General features: G+C 36.0%; 1 protein-coding gene across 2 annotated transcripts in view; it reads right to left on the reverse strand.

Moving 5' to 3' along the window:
• Positions 1–214: 214 nt before the first annotated feature.
• Positions 215–20604, reverse strand: part of LOC145690313 (xanthine dehydrogenase-like) — a 97016-nt gene continuing 76626 nt past the window's right edge. For both annotated transcript variants that reach the window (XM_081765091.1, XM_081765090.1), the window contains exons 22-28: positions 19749–19926; positions 16169–16297; positions 14984–15111; positions 13402–13516; positions 12650–12904; positions 7028–7195; positions 215–441 (exon numbers count right to left, since the gene is read on the reverse strand). In XM_081765091.1, the coding sequence (XP_081621217.1) occupies positions 391–441; positions 7028–7195; positions 12650–12904; positions 13402–13516; positions 14984–15111; positions 16169–16297; positions 19749–19926 (1024 nt within the window). In that variant the 3' untranslated portion in view covers positions 215–390. The remainder of the gene's footprint in view (positions 442–7027; positions 7196–12649; positions 12905–13401; positions 13517–14983; positions 15112–16168; positions 16298–19748; positions 19927–20604) is intronic.

The following is a 20604-nucleotide window of genomic DNA, read 5'->3' on the forward strand; positions in this document are numbered from 1 at the left end:
ATTGTAACCACAATATGTGATCAGCTTGCTGTATTACATGATATAAGCTTGTTAAATCATCTGATGAGGGTAATTCAAGGAGCGTGTTCGAAATATCGATGATTATTTGAAAAATTTTGGTTGCTGCAGGAATATTCAGGTTAGTATCTGGATAATAATGCTGTTTCTTACTTTTCATTTGTAATTTTATTGTTTTAAAAATTAACTTTATGAGTTAAAGATCACAACATATTTATTTATTTATAGAAGTGAATTACATGTATATACAGTAGTATTGTACTATTAAGAACAGAATTCTATACTAAAGTCATATTTCTGACATGCTTGTGTGATGTTTCTTGTTAAGTATACGTGTAATAAAATCATTTTGTGTATTCTTCGGAAAATACTTCATGGCGTTAAAAACTCTGCTGGCAAAGATGAATTGCGATCGTCTTTCACCTAAAAAATAAAGAAAGAAAAACAATGAGCAATATGATGTCCAGTCCAAAGCAAAAGTATTTTTCCAGGTTTTTTTTTTCGACACTAAAAATAAAATGATTTTTTTTAATTAACATCCTATAGTTATGCACTTTGGGCTGTGAAATTAATTTTTTTAAGCTCTCCACTGGAAATCGAACCTGGGACAACGTGTACCAAAGGCATACGCGCTAGCCACTAGCACAGCGGTGAGGACTTTTTCGCCAATAATTTGGAAATCAGTTTCTTAATTTGAATTCAGTTTCTGGTAACGTAAACAGAATTACATAGTAAGTGTAAATTAAAAAAAGAAAAAGAAAAAGAGAATGAAAAAGAAAATAGTCGTTTCAAAGTTAATAGCCAAAGAAAATCTAGCGTTAGGAAACTATTTTTTGCTTTCTCGAGTACCTATCCAAGTAAATACTACTTATATTTCTGTAAACGGTGAAACCGTCTCTGTTAGATTTCCAGATAGCCAATTTACCAGAAGTAAGATACATCACTGTATTTTAAATTTATGAATGATACCTGCGTAATTCTATCAACATGCACGGCAGTGCATGGCAGCCAAGTTCCGCGAAGAAAATTCGTCGGCAATGAAAAACTGGCCTGTACTGCCTGAAGCATGTTATACAGAGTTTTGGGCAAAATCGCCGACTTTGAGGTTTCGTAAAGAAAATTTTATTAAAGGTAGAAACATGAAGTTTAGGATTTACACAGATATCCGAGAGATGAGCTCATACCAAATCTTGCAATCCTAGTTTCAAGCATATTTGAGTACTGGACCTTTAAAATATACAGTTTTCAGGCTTACTGACTCACTCATTAAACTGATTAGGTACTTTACAATGAGTTAGAGATGTGAAACTCTCCGTAAAAGTACCTTATAACGGATTGAGTATGGAAGAAGTCCGAAATTAGAGGAATGTGCTATGGAAATCTTTAATGAGCAAAAAACTGTTCTTAGAGTCAGAAATCGGGAACGGATTCCGTTATTCAATACATCATGTGCATAGTGGTAATGTTGTCAATTGTTCGAATGGTTGAGTGGGCTAAGGCGCGTACATTCTGCCGTAAATTTGATGGTTGAGAACCCAGACAAGAAAAACTTTTTTTTTTTTTTTAATTTTCTCGGTGAATATTTTTCCTGTGTCGCATTCATTAGTATTAAATGGCTATTGAAATTAAATTGATAAGTAAGACAATGTATAGATGGGAATATTTAGAATTAATGAAGTTTTCCAAGGAAATGAGGAATCCAATTGTTCCACTTGTATGTGAAATATGTTGGTGGCAAATATAATTAAGTTTACAAACTATTTAAAAGGTGTATCATATCATTGAAAGGAAAACCCCAGGCAGTATGAAACTGCGCAACATGCGAGTCATGTAATAAACTCCGGAATTTCGCAATGTTAAAAGGTAGAGAACGACTCACTAGGTTGAAATACCAGCCATATCTGGTGATGTAGCATCCAGGATTCAACATCAAGGGTTTTGGGTGTCCATGCAACTTTTAGTATTTAGGTAATGAAAAATCAGATGTTAGCGATCGTAATTTTGTTGCTTCGGTAAATGAATTAGAATCTCGTTTGGACATAGCTCTCTGACAGATATTTAATGGAAGAAATCCTCCCCGCTGGTCTAGTGGCTAGCACGTGCACCTTTCTTGTACAGGGTCTTGGATTCGATTCCCAGTGGAAGAGTCCTTGGGAAGTAATGTTGCATATGGGACATTATGACTTCCTTAAAAATGTACAATCCTAAATTTTAGTCCAACAATATGCCACAATTGACAATCCAAATATACGATATTAATATGGTGAACTACAAAAAGCAGTGAAATCTGAACAAAAACACCAGAGGTTCAAAAAGTGCAGCCAACTTCGTCAGCCTCAAAAAGTGTTGAGATTAGGGTGGATGATCCAAGTTCCTTGGCCACTGCATCTGAAACGAACACTGGAACTTGGCGAGGTGTCAAGGAAAACGATGTTAAGGAACCTTAGGGATAGTGGTGGTGGACATGGTGGGTTTGGAGCCACCACGAGCCTTAAAAATATCACCTTCGCTAGTGGGTAAGGCACGTATGTACTGCAGTAAGGTTGGTTCGAAACCGAGACAAGGAAAATTTATAATCCTCCACGAGGTGTTAAGGTAAATTATGTTGACGAGCCTTAGGGATGGTGCTTGTGAGCATGGTAGATTTGGAGACCAGCACCAGCCTTAGGGCTGAAATGTCCCGGCCGTGAAACTAGGAACAGACATCTTGTTGTATTCGAATATGTTAGACATTTCGCCAAGTTCCAGTGTTCGTTTTAGATGCAGTGGCCAAGGAACTTGGCTCATCCATCCTCATCTCAACACTTTTAGAGGCTGACAAACTTGGCTGCATTTCTCGCACCTCTGTTGTTTTTGTTCAGATACAGTGTATATAAGAAACTAATTATGCATTATTGGTATGTTAGGTTTAGATGCTGCGTATTTTCTTGTTCAATTTATTTAATCAAAACCTTTATGTATAAAACAGTAAAGGTCAGAAATGATACTTCTGGTGCAAGGATTTCCAGGTTCGTTCCCAGATTGTGTGAATTTGTGGTGGAGAACGACGTGTTCGTGGATTTTCTCAGGATTTTTCCCTTTCCAATTCTTGTTCCACCACTTCGTTTATAATCATGTTAATGTCCTTTAACCTAAAGGGTATAATCGTAGATTTTTTTACGGGTTACATACACAAATCCAGGCTTCTCAATTATTTACCAAAAACAGGAAAGAATAAGGTAATTCATTTATTTATTTTATTTTATTTATTTATTTATTTATTTATTTATTTATTTATTTATTGGATGACAAAGTTGGACAATATTTAATAAGACTTTAGTCAAATCTTTCCTCTCACATTGAAAACTCATGTTTTGACCCCGCATTAAAGGTATATTCCTGTCTCATATAGCCTCGGTAATACAGGGTGTTTCATAACACCGACAACGTTTGAGAGGTGATTCCTGACACCAAAATAAGACAGAAAGTATAGACCAACCTGAGTGCACAAATGCTTCCTTTCGGAGTTATAGGCTGCCGAAAACATGAAAAAATGAACTTTATAGATTCAAAACTATGGAACCTTCCGTAGTCGGGTTAAGACTTCACTTAGGAACTAATATGTGCCCTATCTAAATATCCAAGTTTCAGAATCCTGCGATACTTCCCCAACATGTTTTATAGAGGTAGTTGGTGAGTACTTCAATTATATGCCCGTAGCCAAACTCTCTCTTTAAAAATTGTTCCGTGAGTACCTTAGGATTCTGAAACATGTAATTTTGAATAGGAGACATATTAGTTCCTAAATGAAGTCTTGACCCGACTACGGTAAGTCCCATAGTTTTGGAGCTATGGACATTTAAAAATCATTTTCTCATGTTTTCGGCAGCCTATAACTCTGAAAGGAAGCATTTGTGCACCCAGGTTAGTCTATACTTTTTGTCTTATCTTGGTGTCAGGAATCATCTTCCAAACGTTGTCGGTGTTGTTTTGAAACACCCTGTATAATGGTGCAAAGGGATATGAAACTCCGAAGAAACAAACAGAAACAACGCGCTCCTTCGTGGCTAAGCGGTTAGCATACGCGCCTTTAGCATAGGAGATCCAGGTTCGATTCCTGGCGGGAGCTCATGTGGTTCGGATTCCATGTTTAATCAGTAGGTCCACGTTTCATACAGCCTCGCTGCTGAATGGGACTCAAAATCAACGCAAACAGAAACAACAATGTAAACAACAAAAAATTCCTACCGTTTAAAATTGTCAGAAACAGATGTACATACAGTTCATATACTCAGCGTTAGGTCTCGAAGTAATCTCCACCAGCATCCAATACCTTTTGTCAATTCCTGTAGAGCCTTTCTATTTGAACTATGCTCTTGTTGGCGCTGCTGTCAATATGTGATTTCCCGTACCTCACTCGAAAGAGGAGGGACAATTTGCTGCGACCGAGATCTTTCAATTGTTGGATGCAGAAGCGTTGCCACAATGAATTATTTCACGGACTTGACTGTTGCCTGTCTTGTTAGCCACTTTAAGTAGCCTACGATCTTCACTCGTCAATACCAAACGACTGAATGACAAATTGGCAACACAGTTGAGGTCATTCACTTCTTTTCATAGTTCGCATAGTTTACGAGGGCATAGGTGGAATAGACAAGCTCTAGCTGCATAATGCCCTGGTGATAAAAACACGGGGTCTTGGAAGCAAAGAAGTCCGGATCTGCCTTATTCTCGAAGTTTCCCACGGAGGTAGTTGTCCAAGGAATAGAGCAGAAGGTAATCTGATTTCACTAAGTCCGGTGAGTATGGTAAATGGCACAATGTCTTCCAGCCAAGTCGCCATATGCTACTCTACATCCTTGATTCGTGTGTCTCGCATTGCCATGGAGGTACAGCACGCGCTTGCAATTAACCAACTTCGGCTCCTGTTGCAATATGTGTTGCACGTGTTGTAACTGTTGTGAATAGAGGTCCACAGCTATGACCTGACCTGGCGGTAGAAACTCGTAATGTACTATTTGGCGACTAGTTCACAGACACAGAGTAAGATCTTGTGTAAGTATAGAGATGGTCTTGACGTCTGAGATCCACGGTGACGTGGTGACAAACTACGTCTGGTACGCTTGGGATGTCATATTGGTCCCACTTTTCATCAGTTGTGAGCACTCAACGGAATATGGATCTGTTACGAATCCGAGACAGCAACGACAAACAGACAATCAGTCATTGTTCTTTGTTGGCTGCCGACAATGTGAGGGTACCCAATTGCTCAACTTGTACACCTATGTTTCCTCGAAACCTTGAAAGCATTCGGCCAGTTCACCACATGTTTCACTTCTGCCCTCTATAGTTGCCTTCACAGCCTTGTCATTTAACACCTAAAATCGCCTACCGCGGGGTTCATCAGAAAGACTCGTCTCTCGAGCTGAACTTTTAAAACCAACATCTGGCGGTGCGTGTTCGTTCACCTCACCCTCCCTAAACGCCTGACGTATTTGACTACTTGTTGCAGCTGCTGTCTGGCCCAGTTTCTTACATCAAACAACCACGAATGAGCCCCTTCGATACTTCAATTTCTCTTCAACAAGCTGTGAATACTCTGTGTCCAACGCGCCTGTGTTAGTGCAGGTTAATATTCATACTAACTCCCCATCGCTTTTTCGGCGCGTAAGTCACTTTGTTTCCCCTATGTAAGCGCGTCATCAAATGGAACGTCAAAATTGGCAAGAACATTTTTGGTTACCCTGTAAACCGTTGTGTTATTTCGAAGAAATAGTGAAGAGTTTGATAGAGATATCTTTTTTTATCGAAGAATCGTAAATTCGACCCCAGGCTGTGTGAAATCGTAAGAAAAAAAAGAACACCATTTCGATTGGTTTTCTTTTCCTGTCTTGTTTGGCTAGTTGAACTTTAGTGTCCCTTTTCAGCATTGGGATTATATGTGACTCTTGCGAAGTTTAAATATATTAAATATTGTCTCGATTTTCTAATACAAGGTTATATGGTTATTAAATAACAGGTTAGCTCCATACTACAGGACAACTGGATATACTAAGACTTGGCATAAAGTTAATATAGTCAACAACTGTGATTAACACATTTTTAATTCCTTATCCCACATCGAGGGAATACACTTGATCTTATTCACGATATCCTCACTAGCATTACGACCACTGAATATAATGCAATTAGTACCTCAATACAACAGTATTTCTTCAACTTGGAGTAAGCCATTTCATGAATTAAACAATTCACAGAATCAACACACAGTAACTATTTTTGTGTGTGTGACAGTGTGTAATTTGGTATACATTACCTTTAGCTTTTCTATAGAACATACGATCCTTTCTATAAAACAGTGTCGTGGACTTAGAGCTTAAGGTGCAATCTAAACCACCGTAATGTTGAAATTTCAAGGCTCTCCCACCGAGAATCGAATCTGGAATCCCGTGCACCAAAGGTGCATGTGCTAGCAACTAGACCGGTAGGGAGGTCGGTCTCTCTCTCTTCATTACATGAGCTTTTTCATTGTCATCCCCCCTAACTCGATTTAACATCTGTCTTCTAGAAAGCACCACTGCGGAATCCGTGTGCTATAATAGAGTTTATGAATTTGAAAGAAATTTGGGGTTTATCCAATTTCTCAGATAGACGTAGCATCGTATGAATTTATCATGCTGTAGAATCACTTTGCAAATGTTTAGGCTTAATACTTAGTTATTTCTTCTCTTCCTGGCTTTACTTACCTCATTTTCTGTATTCTTTTCATGTATTTAGTATTATTTTTTCGAAATTTAAAGAAATTGTAAAAATGTATAGCTCTTGTCAAGAATTCACCACCATTACTCGTGGTTTTGTCATGTGTAACGATTGCATGAAACGTGTATAAACATGTTAATTAATATACCTATTTTGCAATGTCTAATGTAATTCATAATAGTACCTTCTTTGCTGTAAATATCTAAATTGCAGGATCCATGTAAATGTAAATTAAACTCAAGACCTCTCGCATCTTTCGTACTTTACTTACCTTGACAGTCAATTCATCTGCACAAGCCATTCTGATTTTAGCGGCGGTAGCTGGCACAGGCAAGTGAAAATGTCCATTCAAACCAGCATCTTTTCTTGCAGCTCCTATGGCTTCTTTGATGGCAAAATATGGAGCGGCGCCGAGGAAGAACGAAGTTTCACCAACAGCCTAAGTAATTACAAACAATTAGTACATCAATTGAAAACAAATATGAATACATTCTTAATAGTTGAAAGATAATAATAGATGCACATTGAAAGACATTTATCCTGAATTGTTGTTTTATAGATATTTCTTCATTCACAGCGTTTTTTACTATATTATGACGATATGTTAGCAGTGATAATTTCAGACTCATTTTTCCGGGAGGAAAAGATAAAATACCGGTAACACCAATTATGGGTAATGAGTAGAGACCGGATGTTCAGACAAGTTAAAAATGGAAAACAGACGCTTAGAAGAGTGTGTACTAAAATCTAGCTGGAAGGAATGAAGATTAAAACCCAGTGACATACAGAAACTAAAGTTAAGTCATGCATAGCGTTCAAAAGTCCACTGAAGAAAGAGGTATAAAACTGTTTCCTTGTGTATCTAACAAATACATTATTTACAACGTGTTATCACTTAACAGTCTAAAATTTTACAACACTTTACATACAACAGATCGAAAAAAGAAATTATTGATCACTTTTGTTGGAAGATAAGTATATTTTAATTTAATACATTTGGTAGTCCTTAGAAGCAATCATTAATTCTGATTTCAAATGACAGCCAGGATTTTTTTTTTTCAAAATTTCAATTGACAATTATGTATTTGATCATACAATTTTTTGTTGTTATTATTTATTCTAAAACAATCTTTCTATTTTCACTGATGTGATTGGTACATATTTAAAGCACGAAAGAACATTTGATGATTGGTACATTTTCACGTTTGAGTAATTGTTCAGTTCTCATCTAATTTATCCAAATCCTTATTAGCTGTAAGAGCTTCCCATATTTTTTCAGGTGATATTTTTTCCATGCATAAGATGAAGCTTGACTTTGACCTGATCATTCTAGGAAGCGACAGAAATCCTTTTTGAACAAGATATTTATGTATCTCAATGATGTACTGACTTTTATGAAATTCAATGAATAGGTAATTTTCAGCATTTAAATTATACAGGTTGTTTCAAAATGAATATCGGCGTTGTAGTCTTTAAGGCTTTGTGGTCTTTTACATTTTGCAAAGACTGAATTGTAGTTACAGTGCAACCATCTGGGTGCAGAATTTTAAGGAGACGCTTATAACTACGTCCTTACCGCTTGCAGTTGCTACAAGCTCTCAAGCCTACAGACTACAGTTTACTTGCCAACTTTGCAAATGAATGTTGGTGCATGATGATAAAGATTTTCTGGATCGTGTCGTCTTCAGCGATTAATCTACATCTCACCTAAGTGGCGATGCGACCACTCATAATATTCGCATCTTGAGGTCAGTAAATCCCCACGAGATGGTACAGTTGCAACGAGACTTCCCTAAATTGAATGTGTTTTGTGGTGCCGTAACCCAGAGGAAAGTTTATGGGCCTTTCTCGCCTATCGACTCGATGTGTGCCGTGTGACGAATGGTGCTCATATTCAGGGCCGTGTCGTTAAGGGGGGAAGGGGGCGAGCGGGGCACCGAAGTAAGGGGGCCGAAAAATTCGGAGGGAAAGGAAAATATAGGAAAAATTGCATGGAATATATGTATGGGGCGCCGTCATATACTCTCGTCCCGGGCGCCGATTTTCCACGGCACGGCCCTGCTCATATTGAACACTTGTATCAAAAACTTTAAGAGTTGCTCTTTCATTTGATGCATTATTTATAATTGTACGTTAAATGTAATAAATACTACCAGGCCTTAAAACCCCGATATTAATTTTGAAACACCCTGTAATATAAGCAAAAAGAATTTTTCTAGAATTGAAACAGACCATCTCAATGAATTTTAGCGTGTTTATTTATGTAACATTAAGAAATAGAGATTTTGCTTCTCTCTAATAAACTAACTAACTAACTCTATGGCCTATGGAACCCGGAGGTTCAATGCCGCGTTCACAAAAGCTCTCCACTGACTTCTATCCTTAGCCAATTGGATCCAGTTTCTACTTTGTATTCCTATCTCTGCGAGATCCATCTTAATATTATCCTCCCATCTGCGCCTAGGTCTTCCTAATGGTCGTTTCCCTATGGGTCTACCATTCAAGACTTTGAAAGCGTTTCTACTTTCTTCCATTCTAGCTACATGACCTGCCCACCTAAGCCTCCTAGACTTGACGACCCTAACAATGTTGGGTAAACCGTATAAACTATGTAGTTCCTCGTTATGAAGCTTCCGCCATTCCCCATTCTCGTTCCTCTTGGGTCCGAATATTCTTCTCAGGATCCTGTTCTCAAATACTTTCAGTCTATGTTCTTCCTTCAGAGTAAGCGACCATGTTTCGCAACCATACAAAACAACAGGCATGATTATCGTTTTATATATTTTAAGCTTCAAATTCCTCGACAGAATTCGCGACGACAAGAGATTTTGAACCGAATAGTAACACGAATTCCCTGCTTTTAGTCGACATTTAATTTCTTCGTGAATATGATTTTCGTCTGTTAATATTGATCCTAAATATTTGAAAGTATCCACTTTATCAAAAGTATTATTTAATATTTTAACGCCTCCACAATTTGCCGTATTACGGTCCCGACGCACTTCCATGTATTTAGTTTTCTCTGCATTTACTTCTAAACCCATGTCCCTGCAAGCGTTTAATAATATCTCTGCATTTATTTCTACTGTTCTCCTATCATCCCCTATTAAATTTACATCATCAGCATATGCCATAACCTGGTGAATGCCGTTCAACTCTAGGGCCTGGTTGCTATCTTTGATTTTCCTTACGGCGTATTCCAGCACAAAGTTAAATAATAATGGCGACAACGCATCTCCTTGTTTCAGGCCATTTTCGACGTGGAAGCTCGTGGACAAAAATTTTCCTACCCGCACTTTACTTTGGGATTCACTTAAACATATCTTAATTAATCTAATTAGCTTTCTCGGTATTCCAAGCTCTGTAAGAACGTTGTATAATGTTTCTCTCCTAACCGAGTCGTAAGCCTTTCTAAAATCAATAAATAGTTGATGTACTGGGGTATTGTATTCCCACTTCTTTTCGAGTATTTGGCGAATGGTAAATATTTGGTCGATAGTTGATCGATTTCGTCTAAATCCGCACTGATAATCTCCAATAATTTCATCTGCGTATGGGGTCAATCTTGCTAACAGAATATTTGAAAGGATTTTATAGGATGTTGACAGAAGAGAAATGCCTCGATAATTATTACAGTCAGTTTTGTCGCCTTTCTTGTGAATTGGAACAATGATTGACTCTTTCCACTCTTGTGGCAATTCTTCCTTGTTCCAGATAAGGAGAATGAGTTTGTGTATCTTGTTCCACAATTTTTCGCCTCCAGCTAAAATTAACTCAGCCGGAATTTCATCTACACCCGGAGATTTGTGTTTCTTTAATTTCTTTATAGCGGCTTCCACTTCTATTCGATTGGGTTCTGGAATATACGGTTCTGCGGTGTGTATCTCCTTTTTTCCACGCACATTAGTTTTTGGCTGCGTGTTCAGCAAATCGTCAAAGAAATCTTTCCATCTATTTAGGAGGCTATCCGTATCAGTGAGAACTGTTCCGTCAGATTTCTTTAATATATAAGCACGAGGTTGATAGCCTTTCTTAAATTCGCTGATCCCCTTATACATGTCCCGAATCTCTAATAATGAGTATATAAATAAGATAAATCAAAATTCTGTGGAAATGTTTGCTACCGACTCTCTCTCTCTCGAAACTGTTACTGTATATGTTAACATGTATAATCTAACGTGATTGAATTCGCAACCTTGTACTAACATGAGCCGTTCACTACGTTTTAATTTTGTAGATTGTATTTTAATATAAGTACTATATTTTCTTCAATCAATGTTTAACTACGATTCTTCCAAAACTTGATCCAACGTAGCTGTCAGTCAGTCTAAGCATTGGCGTATCTAGGATATTTTGCTGGGGGAGGGGGTTGATTCTTCTAGTTATGCCTCTGTCTCTAAATCCTCTAAGTCAGTGGTCGCCAAACTTGTGAAGCTTCTGAGCTACTGTGAGCTACCAACCAAAAAGAACTACCAACTTTTTTTTTTAAATCTTTTTTGTTTATTGCCTATAAACTTACATTTCTTGTAAATATAAAATCAAAATATCTAAGTTACCAAATCTAATATACACACGCAAAACATAACGTGCACAACTCCACGCGTATACAATCAACTGTGAGATGGGGCTGGCAATGGCAGTTGCGCGGGAGAAACAAGCAGTTGTTGTCGTCAGCGCCTCCTGTCGTTAGCGTCAGCTCAGTGGATAGCCAACCGAAGCGTTAACGCGATCTACCGAAAATATCACCGCGAGCTAATTAGTAGCTCGCGATCGGCGGTTTGGCGATCACTGCTCTACGTGAATAAAATTCTACAACAGTATTAGCGTTTAACAGAAAGAAATATTCAAATATGAGACGCATATAAATCAATAGATATCGTTAAGCTAAACAAAATTATGGTTGTCGTATAAAAGCTATTGCTCAGTGCCATTTAAAAAAATGCTATACAAGAACCACACCAGCTATTAACATGAAACTGATACTGATGTTTACCCTTATCAAACTTCTTCATTATGACTCTAGCGAGATGACAGTGCATAATATATGGTTAATAAGATAAAGCCCAAAGATAATATTAACTTCTAAACTTTAATTTTTGTTGAGACAAAATATTGTTCAAAGAGGAGATATACATCTCCTCGCTTGCTTGTGTAAAGGATGTCAAAGTCACAAACCACAATTTTCTAGTCATTTCCAGAAAAGTATTACTGGAAACAGAACAAAAAGTTATATGTGTGTGTACAGGGGGCTAAGCCAAATTCAAATATATACCGAAATTGTAACTTTGTGTATTCTGACGTATCTCAAGAGTAATAAATATTCTTAAACTTTCAATCCGATTCCCGCTCCCCCTCATAAAAAATGCATTTTTTGGCTTAACATACTTTCTACAAGCATCCGAGATCACATCGAGCTAAACAAAATAGCGTGTTTTAGGAATAAACTCTCATGCGTAGGTTTCGAGAAAAACTGAATTTTGTGGCACTCCAATTTGATCCAGTTAGGTTTTATTGTGTTGAATCGTATATGAAAAACGCAGACTAATTATTAGCAGGTTATATCTACTGTTATTTGATTTATCCTAACAGTGAAGTACAGACAGATTCTATATGATGAACGGAGAAGTAATCAGTTAGGTCGGAAGATTCATCGCAATTCCAATATGGAATTCGATCTTAGAAATATCAAACAGATGCAAAATATATGAGATTAGCTATTCATAAAGTAAAATACGTGGATATTTCTTGAAAAACAAAGTTAAATAATTTACAGATAATCGAAAGTCTCACTATGTATTTTGCGATTTCTATATGCTTATTCAATAAGATATCAGTTGACCAAGTTAGCTAAACAATATCCATCTCCCTTAAACCCAAATACTGTAATATTTACCTTTGATGAATAAACAGCGTGCACATTGGGTACTCCTGTAAGTAACTTAATATTGAATTCTCTGGGAACATCACCGAAAGCTGGTATCTTGTATGTACGAGGCCCTCTAGAAAGAAGTTCGCCAGATGGACTATAGCATAGTTCCTCCAAAGTAAACATTCCATAAGCTTGTAGAAAACCACCTTCCAATTGACCAATGTCTATGGCAGGATTCAAACTTTCACCTGCGTCCATTACCATGTCTGTACGAAGGACCTAGTTAAGAGTATATAACGTTATCTATTAAAACCATTCCTTAAACAATTATAATAATAGCGATGATTAGAGTAATAACAAAAACACCGAGGCAGAACTTCGAAATATAAGAAAAATAATTCAAGTCGAGTTCTATATATTGAAGGAATTTATCAATCAATAACTGATTAATCATTGTATGAAGCATGACTATTGTAAACAAGTTTACGCTATGTCTAAATTCATACTTTTATATCCCATAAATTGCGTCAAAATTTGTCATTTAAAGGTTAATTAAAAGGTGAACAGCGTTAAAGCTAAACATGGGATGGAAAATTACGTGATTGCACTTCGTCATATGATAATTTTGATAATACGAATGAGAATTTGATTTCGATCTTATTCATGTCTATAAGATTAATTTTTATTGATAAAAATAAGATTTTACGTTCTTTATGTTATCTTTTAATGTATAATTAAGTACACTGTTAACTGATTTGTTAATTAATAACCCATACCTGGTGAGTTCCGGTTAGACAATCGATTTCAACTTCAGAACAAGCTGCACCATAACAATAATAACTAAACACGTTTCCCTTCAAGGTTTTGGAATCGTAACCTAGATTTGGCGTTCTGGAATGAAAGAAAATACAGAAATTAACTATTGATGTATTGAATATAGTATGTTCATCACATTTCTTTGTCCACATTCTTTGTCAGTAGTAAGTGTAAATTTGTATGTGAATATAGGTGACATATTACATTATAGTGTGTTTTACATCGTTATAATTTGAGTTACAAAATTTCGAATTTCTTTGAAATCCTTAGAAGCAGAAAATTAATTTGTATATCTCAACAATTGTTTTTAAAGTATATATAGCTAGTATACTCATTCCTTGGTTGAATTAATTTTCTGCTATATGTTTATTATTATTAGTCCTCCGCGCTGCTCTAGTGTTAGCATGTATACTTTTGGTATGGTCCCGGGTTCGATTCTCTATTATTATTATTATTATTATTATTATTATTATTATTATTATTATTATTATTATTATTATTATTATTATTATTATTATTATTATTATTATTGAAGATTTAAGAATTCAATGCTGCATCTGAAATCGTAGAAGGGGTCAAACAAAAAGCAGTTATGAAAACGACCAGGAATATTGGGGAGGGGATTATGAGGTACGTGGGGCGCCAGGTAAACAACGTTGGGAACTATTGCTCCAATGTATGAATACTTCCATATTACTTTTTATAAAGACTACATCATCGCTTTCCTTTCAAAACTAATCCGAAAATAAGGTGTCCCTAAATATCTGAAAGTAATTTCTAGTCTATTTGCCTAGCAGAGCTAGAAGAGGCTATTAGATAATAGTACAGGGACAGGGTGGCGTGTTCCTTTTCCGTCTTGTTTGAGAATATAACAACACCTGGAGCAGGGAGATAAAGTAAAAATTAGGATTAGTAATACAACATATAGAAGAACTGCGAATTATAGATTAATTACACGGATATTCAAATGAATGTGCCATCCGTGATGGTCTAGTAGCTAACATGTTCGCCTTTGGTACACGTGGTCCCAGGTTCGATATCCAGTGGGAGAACAGAAAAAAATGATTTTACTATATTTCCTTTCATTAATCATCCTTCTCCTTTAGTCTAAAGGACATTAATCTAAAATTTCATTTGAATTCACGTTCTCTAGTGCCTGTTTGTGACCTAGTGAATAATAAACGTGCTTCCTATGGTCGTGGTCACAGCTTCGAAATCCTGTATGAGTACTTGCTCCGGATATAAACCAAAATATTTAAACAATAAGCCCCGTCTCATATAACGTTGGTGCTGAAAAGAGACTTGTAGCGTTAGAAGTCAGGCTCTGTACTTGTAACGTTAGAGGTGGCAGATCCTATGAAACAAAAGTTATATCTACTTTGTCTTCTTTTAACTGTAATTTCAAACGTAGATAGTCAGACGTTGTACTTATTAGTATAAAGACAATAATATTTCATTGAATAATTCAAATTGTTATTTATTTTGTAAATAAACTTATATATATATTATTCAACGAATGAAGAGGAAGTAAAATAGACGTACTTGCAAAATCCCGTCGCTGACAAACTTGTTCTGTCCATATATGCTGCTTTCACCCATTCTTCCCATGTTCCTTTTGGATTTGCTTCTTTATAAGGTCTAAGTCTTTCAGAAATAATAGTACAAGCATCCTAGAAAAGAACGAGGAATTATTTCTATCATTTATGTTTCTATTTTTGTACACAGTGTTTTAGAAAGAACAGTAAATACTTTTCCAAGAAATAAAAAAATCAAATAAAAAGATACATCAGTAGACCACTAATGGCTCTATGTAATTCACAGTCCACTGTAAAAACGTGCTTTCAGCACTGCTTCTCTGTCAAGCATAGTGGCGCAACTTAATTGGTAGAATTTCTTCAAAAGCGAATCTCCAGTAAATTAGAGGAAGGTTTCCTCGTTTACAACGATCAGTATGTTGAGCATGACGAGCCCCTGCACACTGTTATAACCATATATTATATCAAGTGTAACCTACGTTATCCATCTTTGGATCCACAATAAATATCCAGCTTAAACAAGTGATGAACTTAGGGAGAAATAATACTATATCACTGTACGATAATTCTACGTAAACGCAACTAATTTTTTCCTTATGATTTTTGTTTTTTGGTATTTTCATTAGTTTGGTGTTTACTTAATCAAATAGTCAACAGATGAAATCTTTCAGCGTAACGTCCCATGATTATGCTCTTTAGGCTGAGAGAGACGATTAATTAAGGCAAGTGAATGATAATGAAATAATTGGTGAAATGGGAATGTAGTACCCCGAGAAAACCCACGGACATGATGATGTCCATCACAAACTTACATGGTCGAGTATCTAGCCAGGGACCTTACGCACCAGAAGTAAGCGATCTACCACTGAGCCACCGTGGCTCCACTAGTTATTAGATAAAGCACATTTAATTTCTTGTTAGTTTTGACGTTTCTTGTAGTAACTATTTCCGCGCTTTTAAAGAGCTGTGCATATACAGATTTAAATTTGGATTTTTAAAACAAAATTATCCCCGAATAGTCGATCGTATCACCTGCAAAAATATTTGTTATTTCTCATTTGTATGAGTTGAGTGATGTGTATTATCTTGTTTAGTAATGACTCAATCAGCTAACTAAATTTATAGACTAATCATAACTCACATAAAAGAAATTATAAGTCATTACAAAGAACATTATGAAATTACAACTTACCAAAACAGCCATTCCATTAATATCGGAACCTGTACTAGCTGCTGTTGCCGATGTATTGGGCACCTTGTCAATAGACGTTTCTGATATATGGATATAAGTATCAGCTATTCCTAATGCCCTACTAGCAACCTGCAAAATACATATTTGTTTAAAAGATCGTTAATTGTATATGTTTATTGGCAAATTGAACTAAAATAAAAAGTTGTCTGTGAAAGATTCAAGCCAGTAGTACACAAAGACTCCACGTGGTTAAATGTTTAAGAGTTTCTTCGCTTGATACGCAAGGTTCCAGTTCGATTTCCAGTCAAAGGTCAATGATTCGGCCTCGTCACTTTGGATCCCACGTCGACTGCACTTTTGAAATAACTTTGATATCATTCTTTAACCTTTTCTAGACCTACTTTGGATATAACATTTTCCAGTGTCTTCCTGGAAATCTTAGTTTAATTCCTTCTTCTAAAGACTGACGATAATGATAAAATAGAGAATGGTCATAAATATATCAAATTCAAATTATGCATATTACACTTAAGCGTTGTAATAAGAAGTCGGAAATTATTACTAATTGATAATAGGCCCAGATTTAGATTACTTCTCGAAAGTTTAGAACGTATTTTTACAGGCATGTGATTAAGGTTCATCATTATATGAATATTCAGTAAATTTTGTGGAGCTATTTTGTTAATAAAAAAACGCATAGGTTTGGAATTAGAACTTTGAGAATATTGACTTAGTAAAAATCCATATAAACAATTCGCAAATTAATCGGTGTATATTCGACAGATAAAGTTTTGAGACAAAGATTTTGGCACCTTAATCCGTATCTCAAGAAAGAAGAAAAATTAAACAGAAATTCTTTGTAAGGAGAAATATGTTTCTGTTGGTTTGAAATATAGGAAATAACCAACTAAACTGCCTGCAATAATATTCCTGTGAGAGAAAAAGAACTAATACTATGAATCAAATAAGTAATCCGAAACGTTCGTCTCGTGAGTACTTACACAAGTGTAGCAAGTGAGGTTTCGGCAGAAGAATGAACTAATACATTAATGACTTATAAATATTCATGTAAGTTAGACTATGACTATTTTTGATTATCAAGTTTTTGAATTCACACAGAAGAATTAGGAAAGGAAGGAGAAGTAAATGGAAATAATAATATTAAACGTCTCCAATCAGCGAACGTTTAGGCGCCTGAAAATAGTAAAACATTTGGTCAAACCTAGAAACAATGGCGCCGTTTGTGGAAAATATCGTAATTAACATATCCAAAGTATCAAAATACCTGTATGGTTGGTGGGAAACTGTCTTTTTTAAAAAATAAATAAATAACAAATACGACACTTTCATCGCTAATTATTGAAATTCTGACTTCCCTTTCACAGTTGGAGAAATTATACCTCTTATGATTATTGTTTCCCTTGAAATTACTTTTGGGATTACGCCAAATGTAACCAGAAGTAACTAATGGAAAATATACTAAGGAATCGTAATGGCAATATTAAGGATGTGTTGAAATGATTAAAGTTATATTATATCAAATGTATTTAGAAACAAAATATTACAAGGTGTGTTACAATAAAACAATATGATCGTTTTATACTTATTTTGAAACGACATTTGTTATTGTACAGGTAGCCAAGTAATCCATAAAGGTATCCATTGCATGGCTAACTGCTTCATTGTTGAGGCAGGAACCTTGGCATTCTGAACATGCATTGGAACACTTCAATCTCCTCTTTCAGCATCCACATTTATTTTCACAACTAGTTTTACATTTGCACCGTATAACTTCATGAGAAAGGTTGGCGCTGGAGATACTGTGTCTATGTTTGATACGGAGCAAAGTTACCTGCACTAGTCAAGTGTTACTTCCAATCTGTGGGGTTCAGTTTGTTCATTCCAATCCATATTTTCACTTGATAATACACTCAAAGACTGTGATAAGTGGCTGATGCCGACGTCAGATGAAGTTTTGTGACTTGAACAAATGTAATGTACTCAACAGTTTTCGGGCAAAATATTTTGTTACGTTTCGCCTTCCGCGCCACCATAGATATTCACATGTGCTTTTTTACCAACAACTATTACTTCTTTCTTTACATTATCAGATTTTGTAAAATCTTCAGCACTGCTTCTGAAATTTACGCTGTTTAAAACTTTCTTCGCAGGAAGTCCTATGCTGATTCGCATGCGAAAAAAAAATATATTTACGAAATTCAACATTAAGCTTCTTTTTCAGAGCTTTAATATTCCATATTTTTTAATTCTTAAGTGAATTACTTTCTCCTTTTCCGCAATCGCAATATATATATATTATACATAATTACATATTATATTTCCCAACAACTCTCCCCAGTCTATCAGAAAATGAAAATCTTTTTCTAACCTTCATAATCTTCACAACACTTAGAAAAAACTAATTTTCTCTCGTAGACATTCCGTAGTTCCTTAGAACTTCTAATACGAAATATCTTTCTGCGTTACCCATATTTTAAATCAAACTAAACTGAATTTCTGTTTCTTCCATTTCTTCTGTAACCTTGATACAATTAGCACCTCCCTTCAATTACTTCGGTTACATTTGGTATCATCCGGAAAAGAATTTCAAGAGGAACAGTAATCATAAGGGATATAATTTCCCCAACTGTGGAAGGGAGATCATAATTTCAATAATTAGCGTGAAAGTTTCGTATTCGGACGCAATTTTGAACAAATGACGATTTTCCACTAACTATATTTTGGTATTGTTAGAGAATAAGTTGTACAATTAAGTAAAGAATGTTTTAAAATGTGAACACATATAATGTTGATTAGATTATGTTAGGTAGTCTCTGATTAAAGTATGAATTTATGACATTTTGAGTAAAGATTGGATTGGACGTGTAAAATGAATATTAAAATCTTAAGGAAAGACAGAGATTATTCACTAAGTGTGAGGTGATTGTGTATTAGTTGCAGTGGTCATAGCAGAGACTAGGTCGGAGTTTAATGAAAAGATAAAGTAGAAATCTAATGGAGAAACTGAGAGTATAATTTACAATAAGTGACATGTGATGTCTTTAGTATCGGTAGTAGATAACATGTCCAGATCTTTTACAGTCATTTACCTACAAATAACAGTAGTCAACTCATGTTATACTCAGCTCACGTTAAATGAATATTGAGCTTCGATCGTAAGTTGCTAATTTCATAGTCAAAACAGCTCATTCTGGTACGGTCAATCACTCCTTTAATATTTTATAACAGGTATGCTTTGGATATGTTTATCTTTTCACAAACTCATGCCGTTGGTTTCGTCTGTGTACTAATTATGTCTACGTCAATCCACACATTCAGGTCCCTAGTTCTTGATACACTGAATAAAAACATTGAGTTAATTACCTCAGAATGTCTCCTTTAAATCGCACATTGGGAAGTAAAGTGGAAAGTAATGTTTACAGTGTAAAATCTCCCCCCACCCCCACCCCCGTAAAATGTATTATTATTATTTCGAGTCTTTAACAACCTGAAGTCAAAGTCAGGAGCTGTTTGCAGAATTAAAAAAAAAAAATCAATCAAACAACGTGTTTATATTTACCTGAATCATTTTAGTATGAATTCCTTGACCCATTTCTATTCCGCCATGAGTAATAAGAACAGACCCATCAGTATACACATGCACAAGTGCTCCACCTTGATTCAAAAACGTTGCTGTATAACCAATACCATGCTTTGTCGGTACAACAACAATGCCACGTTTTTTCCACCGATTCTTTCTGCAAAAAGAACGAACATAAATTTAGCTAACAAGTGAGTTTCATTTTACAGTGTGAAAGTCACTGAAACTTGAAGTAATACATTCATAACTTCTGATTACAATAGATGGATAAGATCAGAAATACTACCCGTTTCTCGGACGCTGAATCCATATTGCAAAACTCTGTCCCATATAGGTTGTAGGTAGAGCAAGGTAAATAAATGAGTGTCCGGAATCGACTCCTACTACCGCCTTTTATTATAGAACTCACTAAATAACAGTATTTACAGGAATACTATAAAGTTATTGTCCTCTAATTTGTTAGGTTAGAAAATTAGGTAGTCCTTGACCGTGAGACCGTGGACAGGATCTCTACAGAGCCCCAGGGCAGGCTAGGTAGAGTGGCGAAGGAATCTCCAATGCTCCGTGGCAAGCAGTGAGGAGATTCGTAGTCACAGAGCTCCGTATCAGGCTAAGCAACTGAGGTATGATCCCCAACAGAGCCCCGTAGCAGGCTAAGCCAGGAGGAGAGGAACAGCCAAGAGTCCGGTGGCAGACTAAAGGTTTGAGGCTAGGTTACTCCTAATGTTCCGTGGCAAACAGTAGGAGGGACACAAGAAAACTGGTGGAGAACTGCCGGCTGAATTCCATTATATATAGTCCTGGCTGCGGTGGCGCTGCTGCTCCAATGTCGTCA

The sequence above is a fragment of the Thermobia domestica genome, chromosome 7 (genome assembly GCF_964235325.1).
Source record: "Thermobia domestica chromosome 7, izTheDome1.hap1.1, whole genome shotgun sequence".
NCBI classification, from domain to species: domain Eukaryota; kingdom Metazoa; phylum Arthropoda; class Insecta; order Zygentoma; family Lepismatidae; genus Thermobia; species Thermobia domestica.